The 19,469-nt window shown below is 42.1% G+C and overlaps 1 protein-coding gene across 8 annotated transcripts in view; it reads left to right on the top strand.

Annotated features, from left to right (window-relative positions):
- Nucleotides 1-19,469, top strand: part of PALM2AKAP2 (PALM2 and AKAP2 fusion) — a 271,234-nt gene that overhangs the window by 231,693 nt on the left and 20,072 nt on the right. For all 8 annotated transcript variants that reach the window (XM_074855287.1, XM_074855286.1, XM_074855285.1 and 5 more), the window contains one exon: nt 14,241-16,632. In XM_074855287.1, the coding sequence (XP_074711388.1) occupies nt 14,241-16,632 (2,392 nt within the window). The remainder of the gene's footprint in view (nt 1-14,240; nt 16,633-19,469) is intronic.

The raw sequence follows: 19,469 nt of genomic DNA, 5'->3' as shown, positions 1-19,469 counted from the left end.
GACCCAGGGCCCAGGGACTTACTGCTTATAGTCATACAGGAGAGGTGGTTCAAAATGCAGAGATGTCAAGAATCTTTGCACTTCAAGAAGTTAAGAGGAATAATGTTAAAGTATTCTTGGGCAACTTTGAGATGGACTTGTGACATCTTTATTTGTTTCTTGATCCATTTCAGGTTTCAGTTCAAGCTTTTCACTTCAACCAAGAGTACTAGAACTTTATTTTTTTAAAATAAACTTGATGTTCTCTTGGAAGGGACTGAGACTTTAAGGAAAACATAAAAACACACAGCTTATTTAAAGTTGACAGCAATGGTGGATATGAATTCCTGAGAGGAAAAAAGGTTGTTTGTTTATTTGAGGTGAGCTGTAGCAGAAGAGGGTCTAACAGGGTGTATCTGCTGTCTTTGCTTCTAAACTACACTGCTATACTGTACACAAGATCTTCATTACCAACAGCCTGGTTCATTCTTGCAACAAACCAGTATGTTGAGATGTTGTTATTGCTATTTTTCAAAACTAATTGGTATAAGAAACGGGTGATTTTTTTAAAAAGTTATTTCCTAGTGCAACTCTTTTAGGTTTCAATGAAAAGAGCATTTGCTTCTCAAGTGGGAAAGTCCTGTGAGTCTGCAGCAAACAAGTGTCTTGAGCACCATCTTCTGCACACCTGGGGAGTGCTCCAGTTACAGCTGTGTCCTCCAGTGACCTCCAGGGCAAGCGGGGCTTTAGACGGTTGGTGGCAGGGAGAGTACATAAGATAAATATCTTGTGACCTTCTGCTCCTTCAGTGACCACAGGTGAAGCAGGGTTACTTGAACTTCATATTTAATCAATAAGGAGCTATAAAAATTGCAGTTTAAATCCATACAGTTTAATACAGAATTTAATTTCAGTGAAGCATTATCCCTCATCATGGCATAGAATTCTTGGATGGTGGAAAGGGAAAAAAAGCTAATATGGGAAAAGCTATAACTGTGTCTTATAATATCTACCCCTTGTTCAGACAGTACGAGAGGTGGTATATGAATGCACACAGTATTTCCTGTCTAGGTTCAGCAAAGCCACTCTTAGTTCTATTTTAGGACAGGGATGTTGAGTGTCTTTTCTTTTTTTCCTGTAAGATTCTTATTTCCATTCTGTTTCCATAGATTCATTGAACTGGTGACAAGGACCTTCTTACCTATCCATTTTAAAACTGTAGAGGCTTGACCTGCCTCATTTAACATGGTTCAGGCAGGCAGTTGAGCATCAGGTGAGGTGAGCTACCTCTGCCTTCAAGGGTTCTCATGTCAAAAATATCACTGCTGTTCTTTTTCATCATTGCCGGTAGAGGATGGCAGTGCTTTCCCATTGCTGATGCCTTCGAAGTAGTTACAAAGCAAATCAGTATCTTACGTAATTCTTCAGGTGAGTAAAATACGCTATTCCAACACTTAAGCTATGTCATCTATAGCAATATGTGTAGCATGACACTAAATTCAAGCCATTTTAACCCAAAGTCCAGAGGGCCTTCGCAGGGGATGCCTGGTCAAAATAGCTCATGTTTTTAGCTTTAACTATCAAGCTTCCAGGAAACCTAATCCAGGGGTGCTCAAATGTCACTAGCCCACAGGCAGCAGTAATGAACAAGTATTGCGCTGTAGAAAACTTTGCATTTTTTCTTCCCAGTCACCCTCCTTTCTAATTTTTTTTTACGTTCCCTGTCTTCATTTGTTTTCCACGTGGCTGCCACGTTTCCTACAGGTTGGAGACCAGTGCCCTGACCAGGGTCTTCTGAAGCAGAAGGTTAGCAAAGGTGCCCTAAGCATTCAGTTAACCTTTAAGCCTCTCCTGTGGAAAGAATATAGTCAATCCTTTTTTTTTGTTTCCTAGCAGGTAAAAATTACTGCTAATTACTGCTTGGAGCTTGTGTCTTTCATAGCAGCCCTTTGTGTAATTCTTACTTTCTAGTACAAAGCCAGCCACATGGTGTGTCGTTGGATTGTGCCCCCCACCCCCACCGCCCAAAAAAAAACCAAAAACCAAACCAAGAACAACCTACAACAGTAAACCCCAGCTTATGCTAGCTGAAAATAGGTCGTTGTGTCTGTTGCCAACATGATGATTTTGAGAGGATCTCTTAAGGAGGTGGCTGCCTTACAGGTTAAGTGAAGTCATGCTCTCTTTGAGTAGTGTGAACTGGCATTTTCCTTTTAAAACAGCCTCTTTGTGTGAATGGGCTGAGGGTGTGGGCTGCCTTTTTTAAAAAAAAAAAAAAAAAACAAACCAGCCCTCCCTCAGCCCGTGACATCACACTCCTGTAACGATCTGGGGAAAGAATTTGGCTTAACGAGCCAAAAAAAGGCTCTTGTGGAAAACGACATTTTGGGGGTTTGCTTCAGAGTTTACAGGAACAGAGAATGGGTAAGCTAAGCTTTCTGACCTATGACTTGTATCTTCATTGAGCCTTTATCATTCGATAGTGGGAGGAGTATTTACAATGCTGTTTTTCCCTGTGATGGCTGTGGAATTCGTTGCTCAGTGGCTGGTCTGTTCATTATAAACAGTAGGCAGAGCTCTCTGAAATTTACAACTTTCTACTGAGGTGTAATACAGGAGAATATTGGTTCTAGGGTGAAAAGATACTTTTGTATATCCTGTGCATGTGATAACTAGGAAAACCACTCACATGTTCAGTGTCTATATTCTTTAGTAAGCACTTGCAAAGTCTTTTGGCTGAATACTTCAGTTGTTCTGAAGGGGTATGTTTCCCAGTAGAGTGTGTTATCCTTCTTGACACTGTAAAGCAGACTTCAGCTTTCGATAAAGAGGCTTTAAGGGTGTCTGTTCAGCTTCACCTTTTAGTTGTATAGCATTGAAGGAAATTAAGTGTACTACTGTGAGCAGTCACATTTAGCAGCAACAGCATTCTGGGTGTCTGTGGCATTTGATGCATGCTGTGACACTTAGCTGATACCTCTGTGCATACATCAGGATAATACATTTTTTAGCTCCTGAGAAATGGGGAAGGATATTTTAGGGTAAAGTATCTGAAAGCCAAGACAACATGATCTTTCCTTCTAGCCTGTGCTTGGGATTTTATGTACATGGACTTCATAGCTGCAGTCTCGTCAAATACTGAAAACTGAGCTGCTGCTTGTGTGATGGGCTAGTAAACAATACGCTTTTGAGCAGATCTGGTTAAGCCATTTTTGTCTGTTCCCCCTCTCCCCTAAAGCGACTTGACCCGGAATGTGTCAAACTTCTGTTTGTACAGAAATGTGAGGTGCTGCTTGCAGTTTAATGGGGAACCAAGCAAGCATTTCCTATCAGATCGCAAATTGTCTGAGAAATACAGATGACAGCAACCCTTAATGTAACAGCTTACTGGGCGTTAATGATCTTGCCAACATTAAATGAATTAACCAATATTTATTTCATTTCTCTGTAATTAGGAAAAAAAAGAACCCATAACTGAGGGACTGGAGCAGATTTTTTCAAGCAGAGCAGTTTAAGCTGGAATAGCCAGTTCAGTTAGCACCATTTTCCCCCACCATTATCTTAATTCCCCACTTGCTGACAGAGCAAGTGATGAATGCCTTAATCAAATAATATCCTAATGTAGTCCAGATGTGCTGTAGGTCATTTAATCAGTGGCTTTTCAGCAGGAAAAGAAGAAATAATGAGTCTTTGGTTGGAAGAGGGGAGGAGAGCAGGGTCAGGGGGATAGGAAGTAGTAGGTGCTGAAAGGGAATGTCTTATTCCCCAGGATTTCTCAACTGCCTTTTTCCCAAATAAGGAATTAGAAAAAAGTCCTATCCAATTCTCACTTTCAGTGAAATACTCTCCTGCAGGAGATAGTGTGATGACTGTAGAGCTCAGTTTGTGCTATGAGCAAAGCTTAGATGAAGCTGCTAACTGCTCACAATGCCTAACTCACATAGTAAGTCATATTTATAGCCTGGGGACAGCAATGGCATGTGGAGAATTTAGCAACATACTCCTTTTTAGACACTGTACACATTTGGCCTCTTACTAGCAAAACTGTTCTGTAGACCCTGTAGTCTGACTTCTTTTTCTGTTAAATATTACTTATTTTCTGGCTGTTTGTTGAAATGGTGTGTCAGAGTCCCCTGATCATCTTGGCCACGTTGGACTCATCATTTAATTATAGTGGTTTTCATTTTGTGGGTGTGTCTTGGGTATTTTTCTACATGTACCATCCAGAAAGATAAATAACCTGCATGCCCTTAGAGGAAGAGCCCTTCAAATTGTAGTGCCCTTGAGTTACGAGGTTTTGGCTCTTGTGTAAAACCTCTAGCTTGTAGCCCAAATGCTGTTTTCACCATGGTGTGTTTCTGGAAAAGGAGATTGGAGTGAAAGCATTTTTGTGTGGTGGTTTCCTGATGGGTTTCTGAGCATAGTGACAGATTGGAGAGTATGACTCAGGAGGTGGTGTGCCAGGCTCTTGTTGGAAGTGTCTTCTCTCTCCCCTAGTGTGCATAACACAGCTATTGGCAGAGACTTCCATTATAGCCTTTAATCACCATCGTATTTTCCCCCTCTCCACCAATGTAATTCAAGCAAATTTTGAGCTAGGACAAGGCTAGATTTTTCTCTTGCTTAATGTCCTCTCAGTTTTCCTTTGATAATGTTCCAGTGATCTGCTTTTTGCCTGAGTCTGGAGGTAACAGCCTAAAATACATTCTGGATAAAGCTAAATATAAATGGAAACCTTTTTGAGACACTACATGCACTCTCTTTATAGAGCGTTTTATGGACTGCTAGCTTTAAAATAACCACATTTCATTGAAAAACTGGGGAGAAGGCAATCGATGGAGTGGTCAAGCCAGCTGGCTGGTTCAGGCCTGGTACTCTAGCCCTCCCAAGGCTCACTGCCTGCAGTGAAATAAACATTCTCCTGCTCTTTGTGCTCAGGGCAGAGCAGGCTACCACTGGGTGAGATGTACTGCACCATGCACAGTTAACTAGGCATACCTTCATTTAAGGAGATTTTGCTTTGATGGGTCTTAACCTAATGGATGAGAGCAGCTGTAACAAGTTCTACTGACAGAGACAAAGCATCAATAATAATTCTTAACCTTCTTCAGCTCTCAAAGAGAAATATGTGTTTAGCTTTTTTTTCACATCTCTGAGCATAATTTGTTCCTTTAGCCCTCTCTGCGGCATCACTTCTAACTGTCAAACTCCAGTAGATTTTGAACAGTCATGCTCTTTACAAGTGCAGCAAGTATTAATTAGGCTTTAGGAAATAGTTAAAAGAAGTATGATCTCCAGCAGTTGGCATGTATGAAGCAGAGAGGTGAAAGAAAGTGAAAAATAATCTCTCTTAGGCTTTGATTGCAAAGGTTTGTAGTGCTTGCTTCAGTTAAAGCATTCAGTTCCTACTATATTGCCCTTGAAAGTAAGTGGTGAAAGAGCTCCAGCATGGAGAGATCATGTATCTTTGTTCAGAAAATGCAGTTTAGGCCATTTATGAAAGATTTACAGAACTGTATCAGCCAGTGAAAGAATCTGTATTATCAGAAGACTTTAATACTAATACATCTCAGAAAGCTTACTTGTACAGTTATGGCAGGTTTATCTCTGTTCCTCCAACATATTAAAACAGTTTTCCCAGCAACCGTAGTATCTGCTCAGAGAACAAGTGAACTGCGTGGCCTTTTGTCTCCATTTACTGCCTTCCTCCTGCCCCTGACTAACCCAAATTCGTTCTTCAGGAGGTCCCTTTCTCATGCACCAAAATGATTAATGTCAGTATTTTTCTCTAGATCTTGCATTTACAGAAGAGGGTTGTAGCTTCATTCTTTGGATGGAACAGGAACCCCGACTAAGGAATTTTGGAAATCCCCTTCTCTCATTGTTTTTTCATGCAAGTGACCGTAAAGGTCACCCTTTCCTTGTGCTGACATTATCTAGATGGGTTAGAGAGTATTAAAAGCAAGGCTTAGTTTAGCATCCTTTCCCCTCCCCGCTGGGATTAGATCATGCTTTACCAGAGCAATTGTTCCATCCCCAACGTGTGTTGGGCAAATTTCAACTGCAGCATTTCATAGAAGTGTGATTTTTTTCATTCATATGTTCAGAAGCCATGTTCTGCTCAACTCAGTATCTATATTGGGCACTCTGTTAAGATGAACATTTTTCTGTCCCTATTCAAGTGGGATTTCTTCACTTTCACTGAATATCACACCAAAGGCTGAACATGAGAGAGCACTACTAACAGATCCGTGAGCCTTGAGCTCAGATCCACCAGAACTGACTGAGGGAAGCCTATCCAAGGGGGCTCTGCAAATGCAATGGTTCAAGGTACAAGACCTCATCTGTAACCTTCAGCTGTGAAGAAGAAATTCTCCTTCAATTCCTTAAGGATTATGTCATACCTTGTATTCCCTGCCAGGTAGTGGACGGTTTTCTAACTGTGTAATTTCTAATAGTGTTCCTTGTGTTAGTTGGATGGTGTGCTCTTCATTTCCTCCAGTAAACTGTTGCACTTCCTTAGGTAGCATTGGAGACTGCTTCAGGAGATCATATTTAACATTTTAAGTGACTTAGCACTACATGCTCTGTAAATCAAATATCCCAGCTGTTAGACGCATTCGTTTTTGTTTCAGCAAAGACAGATTTTAGACACAAGCCACAGAAAAGTAAGTCTTAGGAAAAATATGTAACAAAGTTTAAAAAGTACTAATCATTTGTGGTGGTGTGATTGATGAATACGCTAACACATTTGTACTGACCTTGAGTCTAATGCTGGCTCTTCGCAGCACTGGTTTATTTCCCATGCCCTCACACAGGGTGTACTGCCCTGGTCATCTGTCCTAGGGAACTGAGTGAAGCAATAGAAATTTTCTTTTGAAATAGAAATCAATTTGGAAGTGAAAGCAGCATCAGGACTGGGATTTGAACTGATGAGAGTGATGAGAAAAACACATTTTTCTGGATGAAATGCATTCTTATGCATGCATTTACTGCTCTGATTCAGCTGCACTTTCAGGCTGACCTACATTACAAGAACTCAACAGTGCAGAGAACAAGAGAATGGTCTTTTGAAAGCAGGTTCTTGTACCTGAAATCGTATTATCACGAATTTACTGATCTCTTGGGTATTAGGAGCTCCCAGTTCTCCCCATGTGTGTGAAATGCTATTCTGGAGCTCTTCAGGGCATCCTCTTATCTGGATGCTCATAGAAGATGGGGGGGTGGAGTGAGGCAGTACAATGGTGCTGCAGCTTCTGAACAAAAGTTTAATCACAGGTTCCTGTAATTTCAGATTTTCATCTTGATTACTGTAGAACTGAACAGAGCTTTCACAGCAAAGCTAACCAGCCCCACACACTGTAGAACCCAAGTCCACAACACTTGTATACTGCTTTCCCTAGTGCCAGTTATGCAATCATTGTATTTTAATAAACTCTGTGATGTTTTTTCTTTATCAGAGATGATATTTCTTTTCATTCAAAAGTTAGCAGGCTTTTGTCCCTCAATATTCATTTCCGTATAAATCACTTTGTCCATGCAGGTGCTTCATGCAGGTACAGTTCTTTGCAGGAATGAAGATATTTCATACTGTCCTGGTTTAATCAGGATAGGGTTAAGTTTCCCCAGCAGTGGGGGGGGAGCTCTAGCCGGGTTATTCAGATACCATGCGGACGTCACATCCTGGCAGGTCACATTTTCCTGGCGCAGAGCGCAGTGCACGAGTACATCGTGCTTCTCACTGCTGTATTTGGTAGCTATTTTGCTCTGTTCATTGCTATCACTATTACTGTTATTGTTATTGTTGTTGTTGGTTGTGTTGCTATTGCACTGTTGTATTAAACCTTTCCTTATTTCAGTCTTGGGGCTTTGTATTTCACTCCCTTTGTGGGGGAGGGGCAGCGGCCGCGTGGTCTCAGACCCCGGCAGGGGCTAAACCACCACACATACAAAGTAATTGAAGATATTTCATACAAAGATATTTCATACAAAGCCTTTTGGGTTGTTGTGATTTTTTACAACAGCTGCACAAGCATTTAATTTTAAAAAGGAAGATATCTGTTTTACTTGCCCCTCTAGCAATAGCTGAGATCAAGTCATTAAGGTTGCAAATTCTTCACAGAGAGACCAGATCTATATTTTTAGGGAGTAAGAGAAAATAACTGGCATAAAGGATCAGATGACTTCCTACCTGTAAAAAACTGCTTCCAATTTACATACCTTGGAGTTAGTGGGAAGTAGTAATGGTTATTCCAAAGGTGGATCCTGGCTTGCCTGGGAGAAACTTCAACTGTTTGTCATGGAGGGCACAGAAAATACTGGAGCTGTAGAGACATGTTTGGAAAAATATGGTATCATACATTACATGCTCATCATTAAAATATCCTACCATACAGTGTTTGTTCATCATTAAAGTATTCATAATTTTTGAGCTATTTTTCTCCATCCTTAATTTATTACAGCAGCAAAATAAGATTGGACTTTGATTTGATGAAAGAGCGTGATAGTGTATCACATGGGGAAGCTGAAGCCTGTGGCTCAGCTGGAGTGAAAAAGAAAATTGCAAAGCCTTTCACATGCTTTCTGAGCAAATGCAATCACAACTCCTTCTCTCAAACAGACAGAAAAACAGCATACCACTGGAAAACCACTCAGAAAATGTCACACAGCAAGCTCTCCAAGAGGTGCTTGTTTGGGCACTGTATCATCACATCCCATATTACTATCTGTACTCCAAAAGAGTCCCCCATTGCCTCTTAGGGGGAGGTAGTATGAAGTTGCATTGATTTTTAGAATGTACTCTTGTGATTTCTGAAGTGTGTAGAAAGGTGAACCAGCTTTGCCTATTGTACTGTCTGGCTACCTTAGACAAGTCACTGAAAAGTGTAGAGAGCTGCTTACAGAGAATGTCACTTGTGACACTCAATGCTAACACATTTTAGTCATCAGAAATGGTTTCCGTCTGTATTGAAGACACTGTGTACTGCACTGTGAGAGGAACAGGCTAGGTTTTGCTTTTTGTGTGCAAGTAGGGTTATGAATGGAACTATTCAAGGTAGTGCCAGCATGCGCCTGACGTCTTAAATTCGACAAAATTTGGCAACAGGATTTGGGGATTTTTTTTTTCCTGAAACTTGATTTTTATCCAGTTTCATTAAGTGAAAAATAGTAAATTTTTTGGCCAACACTTTCCATAATATTTTTAAAACCCCTTAGGAGTCAGTATAAAAATACAGTATGGAAAAATGGGACCTTTTCACACAGGAGCAAGAAAACAACACTTTGCTTTTGGGATGCTTTTTATTTGTTTTGTTAGTGAAAAGATGTGGTTCTTGTAGGTAATGTGAGTAGAAATGCGCTCCCTTTCCTTGAGCCCCTCATCCTCAGCTGCATCCCTTTTCTTCCCCAGTTCCAGGATCTTTTTGAATAGTTTTTCTCTGCTTCAGCTTTCTCTTAGCTCACCCAAACAGGAAATTTCCAAAACACAAAGTGTTTGACCCATTTCTTTGGACGTCTTTCTGCAAAGGCTCCCACCTGGAGAATTCTTGTCCTTCCAGTGACGAGGAAGATTGCCACATTTTTAGAGGTGGACAGGGTGGCAGCCACCCCATGAGAGCCCACAGTGGGAAGGAGGGAGTGCACCAGCTGGCATGAGACAGGAGCTGTCACAGTGGTTTGAAGGCTGATATTCCCATCTGGGAGGGGATGGGATAGTGACACCTTTCTGAGCACCTGTTGTGTGGTAGCAAACATGAGCTGTGAGGGATGGGTGGTAGCACCTTGTACGGCTCTGCTTTTGCTCTTCTTCGTCTTTAAGAATGGCAACACTTCCGTGTTGTACCATTCTTCCACAGAAAACTACTTCTCTAAAGAAATACTTTCTGTTGCTAGCAAGAACCTGTGTGGCTAGGGGTTTTCCCACTGGACAGGGTGGCCATCTGGAAGCACAGAGGTGCAGATGACTTCTGTATCTTTGCAGTGCTTGGGACTGACTCCATCTGTGATGCAGATGGTGACTGCGTTCTTCAAAAGGATGAGCTGAATGAAAGCAGCTGGTCTCTTGAAGGTTTGCCAGAGTCAGCCCCCTAGCAAATTCATCATTTGGTTCCTTCTGTTTTGCAAAGAGACATCAGAGAGGCAGGCCAAGACAGTAGGTGAAGAGGGAGAAGATAACTGACATCAGCAGGGAGATGTGGATTAGCCAGTCAACCACATGCAAATATGATTTTAAGTTACACTATTGTATTAAAACTGCTAGAGGCGTGGTGGGCCAAAAGTTAGATCCAAGAGCAGAGGGGAAAGGGCTGAACAAAGCACTGCCTCGGTGATCAGGCAGTGGGAGGAGAAGCAGGTGCAGTACTGGATATCTCCGAAGGAAGATGAAACCTGAAGAAATGGAAAGTCAACAATGCTAATGATGCCAGGAGACCAACAGCATCAAAAGCTGTCCTGAAACTTGGCTGGAGTGATTGATAGAAGCCTGCAATGAGGAAACTGTTTTAGCCTTTTTTTAAACCATGACAAGTTTTAATGTTTAATCTTTTCCTCTCTCCTCTTTCCCACCACTGTTGCTTCAGAAGAATGTGGATGTGTCTCAGGATTGCCTCCCACTTCTTGTCATATGCATTTTGCATTGCTTCAAACAAAGGAAGGCACTGGCAGTACATTAGCTGGGTCTTGCTAGTAGCACACCCACATTTTTTTTCTTTCTATAAGAGTTGATTGCCCAAACACTTACACTTTTGTAGATGAAGAATTCAACCAAGGAGGAAATATGCTAATAATTCTCTAAGCTGCTAATAACTGCAGTTTACTAAAGTGCAGCAGCATTGTAGAAATGACACTAATTACCCAGTTGCATCTTGACTTAAACAGAAATGAATGAACATTCAGAGACTGTGTAAATGTAACAGTAACTTCTGGAAGCTCTGGGCCTAGATGAGCAGTGTATGGGAATCACTGTGAATGCTGTATTGCTGGCTACAATTAGGATTGAATACAGCCCTTTTCCCATTTACAGGCCTTTGTAATGCTGCAGGCTTTGAAAAGCCTCCTCCCTGTAGGCAGCAAATACAAAGCTGTTGATACGTATTTATCACCGAGAAGCAAAGCAGCCCCCTGGCAAGCTCACCTCCTTCTGCCAAACAGCTGAGGCAGGGTGTCTGTGTGTGTCCCACCACCCTCCTCCTTCAAGCCTCCTCCAACCCATGGTGTCGTCATCCCAATCTGCCATTTTCCCTGACCCAGCCAGTTATCCTGGACAGTCTCTGTGGCCTGAAATGGCTTGAAAAGCTTTATTTTGTCAGCTGCTTTCATCCTTACAATTTCTCCGTTATTTTCTTCAGGTAATTCATCAGTAGATCAACTTCTGCTCCTCACAGGAGTGTCTGGAGCATACTTTAATTGCCATGACCTCCCGAAATTGTCCCCAGATTCTGCCAGAATGTGTTGAGGGAAAAACTGGGTGGTTTTTTTAATCATATTTTTTCATCCTCTAGCATTGCTTCCTGCCTTCTCTGCTCTGCTGGGAGCCATTCTTGCTCAGTTACTAATACCCAGCAAAGAAAGGCTCCCTCCCATAAGTAGCAATGTTTCCTCATAGATTTTACTGCATAATTGTCTGTCTTACTACATAATTACATGTGCCACACTAGTTGCACAGACACATGCACTTTCAGAATTGCCTACTGTCAGAAGTGTGTGCCCTGATTAGGCAGTTAGATGTATGTGCCTTAATTGTGAGCTATGGGTTGCATCTATGATGAGACGATTGGCTCTTGCTTGTTAAGAAAATGGTAAAACACTGTGCCTGTGGTTCTGTTCCCTGGAATACCCAAACATGGTATGATCTGAAATGGTTCATATATTAAAGCGGTGATGGAATTAGACATGCTGTAATGAATGGGGTCTCTGGGACAATCAGGGGCATATTCCCAGCTCCATAGCATGGAGGTACTAGAAGCCCAGGACTGGGGGGCCTTTGGCTCTGGTTTGGATCTGCAGGGTGATGTGTTTCAGTGGCTGGAGCACACAGCTTCGTAACCTGATTTCTGCATCCATTGAAGTCGTGTTCTTATGGCTACAGAGAACATGTAGTTAGCTATCAATGTCACTAGTGTCTTTGATCTGTCTGATTAGAAGCAAATGTTAGCAGGAGCATGATGGCACACTCATGGTTTGCATGAAAGGGAACAGCCAGCAGTCCTGCACTGACACTTATGTCACTTTGCACAGACTGCTCCAGGCAGCAACGTACCTGTTTTGCACCAGCAAGTCAGGCAGGGGAGATATAAACCAAAATACCAGAAAGGTATTGCAGTCATAGTCCTTTCACCAGAGTACCCATTGTGTCATGATGCCTGGGGCTCTGCAGGCAAATCAAAGAGCAAATTTTGCCCTTTCAGGTTAAAAGAAAGTTTATTCTTCCATTCCTGATGTGCCCACTCAAAAAAGTAAGGACTTTTTGTACTGTATTTGGTTGCATAACATCTGATTTCTTGATTATATCCTTAGTAGAACTAAAGAAGAAACTAGCCACATTTAGATATTTAAATGGTAAAAAATGTAATATGCTTTAAGAAGAGCACTGCTAGAAACTTCAGCTGGAGAATTTCTAGGTTCAACAGAAAGTGAAATGCAGGTGAAACCAGTGAAGTATGTCAAGTAAAATATAGCAGGTTGGTTAGTCATTTGTTTTTAAAGGTTTTTTCCCAATGTTTAAGCGCAATTAAGAAGAAAGTATCTAATGCTTGAAGCCAGCATTGTCTTCAACTGTGTACAACTACATAATTAGACAGAAAACTCTTTCAAAGTGCTTGTAGAAAGAGCTCTTCTGGCTGGCTGGCTGGCTATAATTCCTCAAGGTGTGTCAAATGCATTTTACTGCCTATATAAACCCAGAGGCAGTGTGATTGTTCAGGTCAGTGGTAAGTGCCATTGTTCTCCTAGCTGATCATCTTCTGCTCCACTGTGTATTAATAGCATGCAGGATAAGGGACAGCAGGGGTGCGGGTGACTAGCAGACAATGGTGCCCTTGTTGGGTGGCCACTGAGTTCAGAGGATTTGATCAGTGCCATTTGCTTCTCAAGACCATGCCTCATGCCTCACACATAGAAACACATGTGGAAAGGGAGATGGAGACCTTAGACATCGAGTTTCTGTTTTAAAATGTTAGTCAAAGTGAATAGATGTGTCACTTCTGGTCTTCAGGAATTAGGAAGAATTAGCAAGTTCTTTTTGAAGAATAATTTTGAAAATGCCCTCTTCTTTTCTTTTGGTGTTTCCTTTCTTTGCCTTTCAGCAGTAAAGAATTATTGAGAAATTCATTGGCATGTTACCAGGTTAATCAGAAGTTCCTTCAGACTGCTCATGGGAAGTTAAGTAGGCTGCTTGACCAGTAAAATCTGCCCATACCTGAACATAAATGGTTTCTTTCAATACCCTCCTTGAGAGCAGAAGCAACACATCAGGAAGAAATATGAATCAAGTGCATCTGCACGGCAGATAAAAGCTGTGGGAGGGAGGAGATCATGACTCTGGTCCCTGTCATGCTCCTTGTGGTGGTCTGCATGACGTGGGAGTTGCAAATGCTTCCTGTCTCCTAGGTCCAGTTGCATGTGGGTTTCCATGTGGGCTGGAGAAAGACCCCATGTCTTTCCAGCACCATGTAATTCTACCTTGTGTTTGATGACCGGCATTGATTCACTGATAAACGAACATTCCCTGCTGTTGCCATGTCCTTTTTCCTGACTTGGGATGAGTCACCTACTCTTCCTGCATGTTAGCATCTGTTTCTGCATAATGGGAGCAGTAATACTTTTCATCTGTGGAAACATTATGATATTTCCTTTAGGTGTGGAAAGCATTTTTAAAACACCAAGATGATAAGTGTTATGTGCTGCATGTGCAAACCTTTGAAGAACCTAAACTGCCAAGTCATTAATAACTCAGAAATCCAAAGCTCATTTTTAGTGGCAAACCAGGACACAGGCATGAAATAATGATAAAGTGAGGATGGTAAGCAGGTGGGAGATAGTTAAATGAAAGTTTGTTGTTGTTTTAGTGCCTTGTCTAGCTTATGGTAAGGTAACTTTCTATTTTTCATGTTATTGATTTACCTTGCCTTGCCACAATCTGAGAGGCTGATTTAATCTCCAGTTTAAGAAGTGATAGGATTTACTTTCCAGATGGTGTTTACTCTGCAAAAAATAAAATGTTGCTTTTTAGGACTTCATCATAGTTTTGTTCTCTTTTATTTTAGAAATCTTCCAGAATCCCTGAGGATGACATCAGGTTGAGAAAAAACAGAGACCAAAACTGTGCCAATTTCTTGGAGCCAGCTACTGTGCTTGCTACAAAGGAAGAGAAAATGGAAATTGAAGTTCCAGTTTCTGAACATAAAAGCATCACCACAGTGGCTTCACCACATCCCATAGACAATCCAACCCACTTCTTTTCCCCTGCTGCCAGCCACAATGGACTTAAGGACAGGCATGAATCTCTGGATAGTGAAGTTGCTAAAGAGATCAGATACCTAGATGAAGTGCTGGAGGCAAATTGCTGTGATTCTGCTGCAGATAGTACCTTTAATGGGACATTCTCCCCTGAACCAAGTTCAGTCTCCATTATGGATGGCTCAGGAGCATCTGTTAATGTCAGTAATGATTCAGTACCCAGTGAAAGGGAAGAAAATGTAGCTGACAAGCAGGCACCCTTGGTAGTTGAACCGCGGGAAGCTAGCGTAACAGATGAGAACCTGAAATCTAATGGCCATTCCTTGGGTGGACTGAAGGAAGACACTAGGGAGAGTCTGAAGGTGCCAGGAAGTCCCACTTCTTCAAACAGTTCTAGAAGATCCTCTAAGGATGGAGAAACAACTCTTACAACCCTTAAGAAAGAGGCTAAGTTTGAACTACGAGCCTTCCATGAAGATAAAAAGCCCTCAAAGCTCTTTGAAGATGAGGAAGAGAAGGAAAAATACAGGGTCCGCAAAGTGAGACCATCAGAGGAAATGATGGAACTTGAAAAGGAAAGAAGAGAACTCATTAAAAGCCAGGCGGTCAAGAAAAACCCCAATATTGCCGCCAAATGGTGGAACCCTCCCCAAGAGAAGATCCTGGAGGATCAACTGGATGAAGAGCATCTGGAGTCCCACAAGAAGTACAAGGAGCGCAAGGAGAGACAGCAGCAGCAAGGTGCAACACCATCATCCCCCAAACAGGTCAGCTGCTCCTTTGTACCATCAGAGCCAGCCAATATCAAGAAAGAGGACATTGTCACAGAGCAAATTGACTTCTCAGCTGCCAGAAAGCAGTTCCAGCTGATGGAGCATTCAGGTCCATCTCAGGGTCAGGCCCCACCGAGACGGTCAGGAACACCCAAAATGTTCTCCATCAAGCCCTTCTACAAAAGCCTCAATTCTCCTCATGTAGACAGACCACCGTCTTCCGTGACAAGACCCATTTCAGTATGTGGGCAAACAGGACAGCTTGAGGGTAACAATACCACTGTTATCAAAGCACAGAAGGTCTCCTGTACCTCAGATGATGATACAAGTGCTCAGACTACCACTGCTGACCCAGTAAGAGAGTTATCATGCAGTGATAGCCCCAGAGCCGGACAGGCCTCAAAGCTGTGGGCAGAGGATGGAGAATTCATGAGTGCAAGAGCAGTCTTCACGGTGGTGAAGGATGATGGACAGGGTGTGCTAGACCAGTTCCCAAAGTCAGGCAGCGCCTCTTCCCCTCCAGAGGAGCTCGACTCTGGTTTGGATGACTTGTCTGTCAGGTCTCAGGATACCACTGTCTTGGAGACCCTTTCCAATGACTTCAGCATGGATAACATCAGTGACAGTGGTGCCTCCAATGAGACCATGAGCACCCTGCAGGAAAGCTCTCTGGCTGATTTCTCCCTGCCTCAGACCCCGCAGGCTGACACTCCAGCAGAGTGCAGGAGCGAAGGCATCTCCAAGTCATTCAGCGACCTGGGCTGCAACTCACCTTCCTCCACCTTGGCAGACTCCATGCTGATTGATGACCAGCTGGAGTACCATGCTGGCCTGCTTGTTCAAAACGCCATCCAACAAGCCATAGCTGAGCAGGTGGATAAAGCAAACTGCAAGGAAGAAGAAATCCCAGTGGAAAAGGAGACACCAGTCAAAGAGCAGCCAGCCACCACCAGCCCAGCTCCAGCTGCCAAGGAGCAGCAGAACCCAATGTTTGAGCCACCCCAGGTGTCTTCACCTGTTCAAGAAAAAAGGGACACCATACCAAAGACTTCAAAAGAGGAAGACTCAGGACTCAGGGAAGGGAGGAGTTTGCAGCAGTCACCTGTGTACTCAGCCAGCCAGCCGTTCCTTGTGGAGGAAAATAAGCATGAAGTCAGCTATTTCAGCAAATATTCAGAGGCAGCTGAGCTGAGGAGCACTGCATCCATCCTGGCCACACAGGAGCCTGAAGTGACCGTGGGCCCTTTCAAGTTACGGTCAAGGAAGCAGCGGACTTTGTCGATGATAGAAGAGGAGATCAGAGCTGCCCAGGAACGAGAAGAGGAGCTGAAGAGGCAGCGGCAAGGTCTGCAGGTGACACCGAGCCCTGTTATGAAGAGCGCACCACTCATGCCCACCAGAACTGTGTCTTACAAAACTGCACCAGGTAAGACCCAGAGCATCAGAGGGGACATGAAATGTGACTGAATAGTCAGGTCAGATTCAGCTTTTATGTCCTTTTTAAATGAATAGATCGTTTTGCAAGGAGTGGGAGGGTTGTCATGACTTTGCCTGGAAACTGCAGGCAGGAGGAGGGCATGGGACAACCCAACTTTCTGTATGAGAGCACACCTGTGAATTTTTTTGTTTCTTCCCAAATATAGTGCAGAAGTAACTTACATAGCATTGCTGATCATCATTAGAAAACCCTGCACAGTGTCTTCATCCCCTGCCACACTGTAGCATGACATGCCTATCGCTGTGCTGCTCAGACCACCCACTGAAATTTAGGATTATCACAAGGAACAACAACAGTGTTTTTTGCAGCTGTGTGGCTGTTTGAAAGACAAACATGCAAAGCATTTTTTAACAGTCTTTCTGTTCTCTTGCACATCATTAAGGAAGTGCAAAGGTAGTGGAGATTTACAAATTTGGGGGTTTTGCATCAGATTTCATTTTGTGTATGTTTTGCTTTCTGTTTTCAGGTATTTCTTGGTCTTCTTAATGAACTTTGTCAGGTAGAAAGATCTTCAGAGCTGTGAGTTGCCATGTATTTCAGCTGGTGTCATTCACTGCTGAATTAAACAGGCATCACAAACAAAATGCTTAATAGATTCAGTAGAAGTCCTCCTCCATCTGATCAGGTTCTGAGTCCTTGTGGTAGTATTCCCAGCAGTTACAGCATATCTCTCTCCTCCTTCCCCTTTTCAAAATAGAAAAACAAGTAGTCATGCCTTCTTAATATAACATAAAAAAAGAAACCAAAAAAACCCCCCAAAAACACATGCCAGGCTTATTTCCATGTAGTGATTTTTATGAGTGTAGACCTACGTATGCTTTGCAAGTACTTATAATTTTTTATTAAGTGATCATTGTGAAGAAGTATTAATTTTACCCAGAATACTTAAATTCCATCCTTATTTCCACTGGTGTAAATCTGAGCCAGTGATGCTTCCCAAAATTGTGCAGGGTAATCCTTTTCTTTTGAAAGTCGTGGCAAACTTGATTAAGGTCTGGATTTAGTCCATTACCCAGTCTGATTGTGAACTTGGAATGTTATGCAGCACATAATAGCTAATACTTGGTTTTGCTTCTTCTGCAAAGAGGATGATTTTAACTTGTGTTTCTTGCCAAAAAATGTAGCAGATGTCGATAATTTATTTGAAGTGCTATTGTTATTACTCCTATAGAACAGCATTTTTCATAGGGAGTCTCCGTAAATTGAGGTGTTTTCAGCAATGTCTGACAAGATGTGAGAGATGGGACACCGTAGACCTCAGCTAGGAGGACTCGTGTAAAGGTGTGCTCACAACCACTTTTAAAATCGGAATCATCTGTAACTGCAAGTGCTTGAAATGAGGCTGATAATGGCTGCTGACACTAATGCTTGTTTTAATGGAGCATCTGGGAAAACAGTGTACTTCTGTTCGTTCTTATTTCTCTACACAAGGCATTTACTTTGTGTCTGTTAAAATGTTTGCTGTAAATTATATTCTGGTGAGAATGAGAAACTTACATTTATAATGACTCATTCCAGACAGTTTCCTTTAAATGTCCAACTGCTGTATGTTCAAGAAAGAAAATTGGGATCTATTAGCCAATGACTCAAGCTACTGCAATCTGCAGCTGGTGACAAGGCAAAGAATTAATTTCTAGGAAAAGATGAATATGTGGCAATGTGTAAGGATGTCATTGATCAAAAAAGCCACAAAGAGCATTGCCAAAGTCGTTCTTAAATCTTCTACTTTCGGTGCTTTTTAACAGTGGATGTGCTCAGCAGAGCTCTCAGCTGGCAGAAATCAGCTTGGCACCCTTAGCGTGGCAGGCTGTATACCCTCAGCTCCTCCTTGCTCTCCCTTTAGTCAGCTATGTTGCAGTTAAAGCTTGCAGCCATCCTTAAAAATAGAGAGAATGGATACCATGTAACTCCTTAGAAGGTTGCAGCCACTTCCCTTTTATTTTAATATTTACAGCATCCTTTCAATATTTACAAAAAGAGGCAAAAGGTGATTCACCAGAGGCAAAAAAACCTGGCTCTAAAGCTTCATTGCAGCCAGTTACAGAGGTGATTTACAGAGAGAAAAAAAATCTACTTGTGGTAGGCACAGTTAGGAATATGCTGTAGAACATGTCTGTTACTGTAATCTGAATATCTAGTATCATATAGAAAAATAATAGTAATAATGCTAATAACAATAGTAATACTAGTAATAATAAAAATGATGATGATGATAGTGATGAAAGGAAGAAACGGAGGTATGACTATCACGAAATTGCCTTTCCCAGAGAAAGAATTGGCACTCTTCTTTTAAGATCAGGATACCTCAGCAGAAAGGGATTAGGGAGTCAAGTCTGAATCTGAAAAATCTGTTGCTAATCCTTAAGTGAGGAAGTGTGAACTCACCAGAACTCTTTTGAAAAGGTGCAGTAATTACATGAATTTGTAATGGCCTACCTATCAGGTTGCTTTTTGGTGGTGGTCTGGGTAGAGTAGCTTTACTAGGATTCCTGGTGGTCCGTGGTTATTTATTACTCCTGTGCCACTCCACTGTTTTGATATCCACTGTCAATATGTGGATAACAGAAACACAAACCACAAAAAAAGACTGCAGTGAACTGAACTGTTAATTTGACTGAAGTGTGGAAGATTAACACAGTTCATGTGGGTGTATGTGTGAAATAACTGCTAATTACTTTAGATAGCAAACAGGCTGTTTTTACCACCCTGGCATACAACTTTCATACAACTGAGGATAACACTAAATTTTGTGTCTGCCAACCACT

Source organism: Strix uralensis, chromosome Z (genome assembly GCF_047716275.1).
Source record: "Strix uralensis isolate ZFMK-TIS-50842 chromosome Z, bStrUra1, whole genome shotgun sequence".
NCBI classification, from domain to species: domain Eukaryota; kingdom Metazoa; phylum Chordata; class Aves; order Strigiformes; family Strigidae; genus Strix; species Strix uralensis.
Note: the sequence above shows the minus strand (reverse complement) of the source record. Positions and strands in the feature narration are given on the sequence as shown.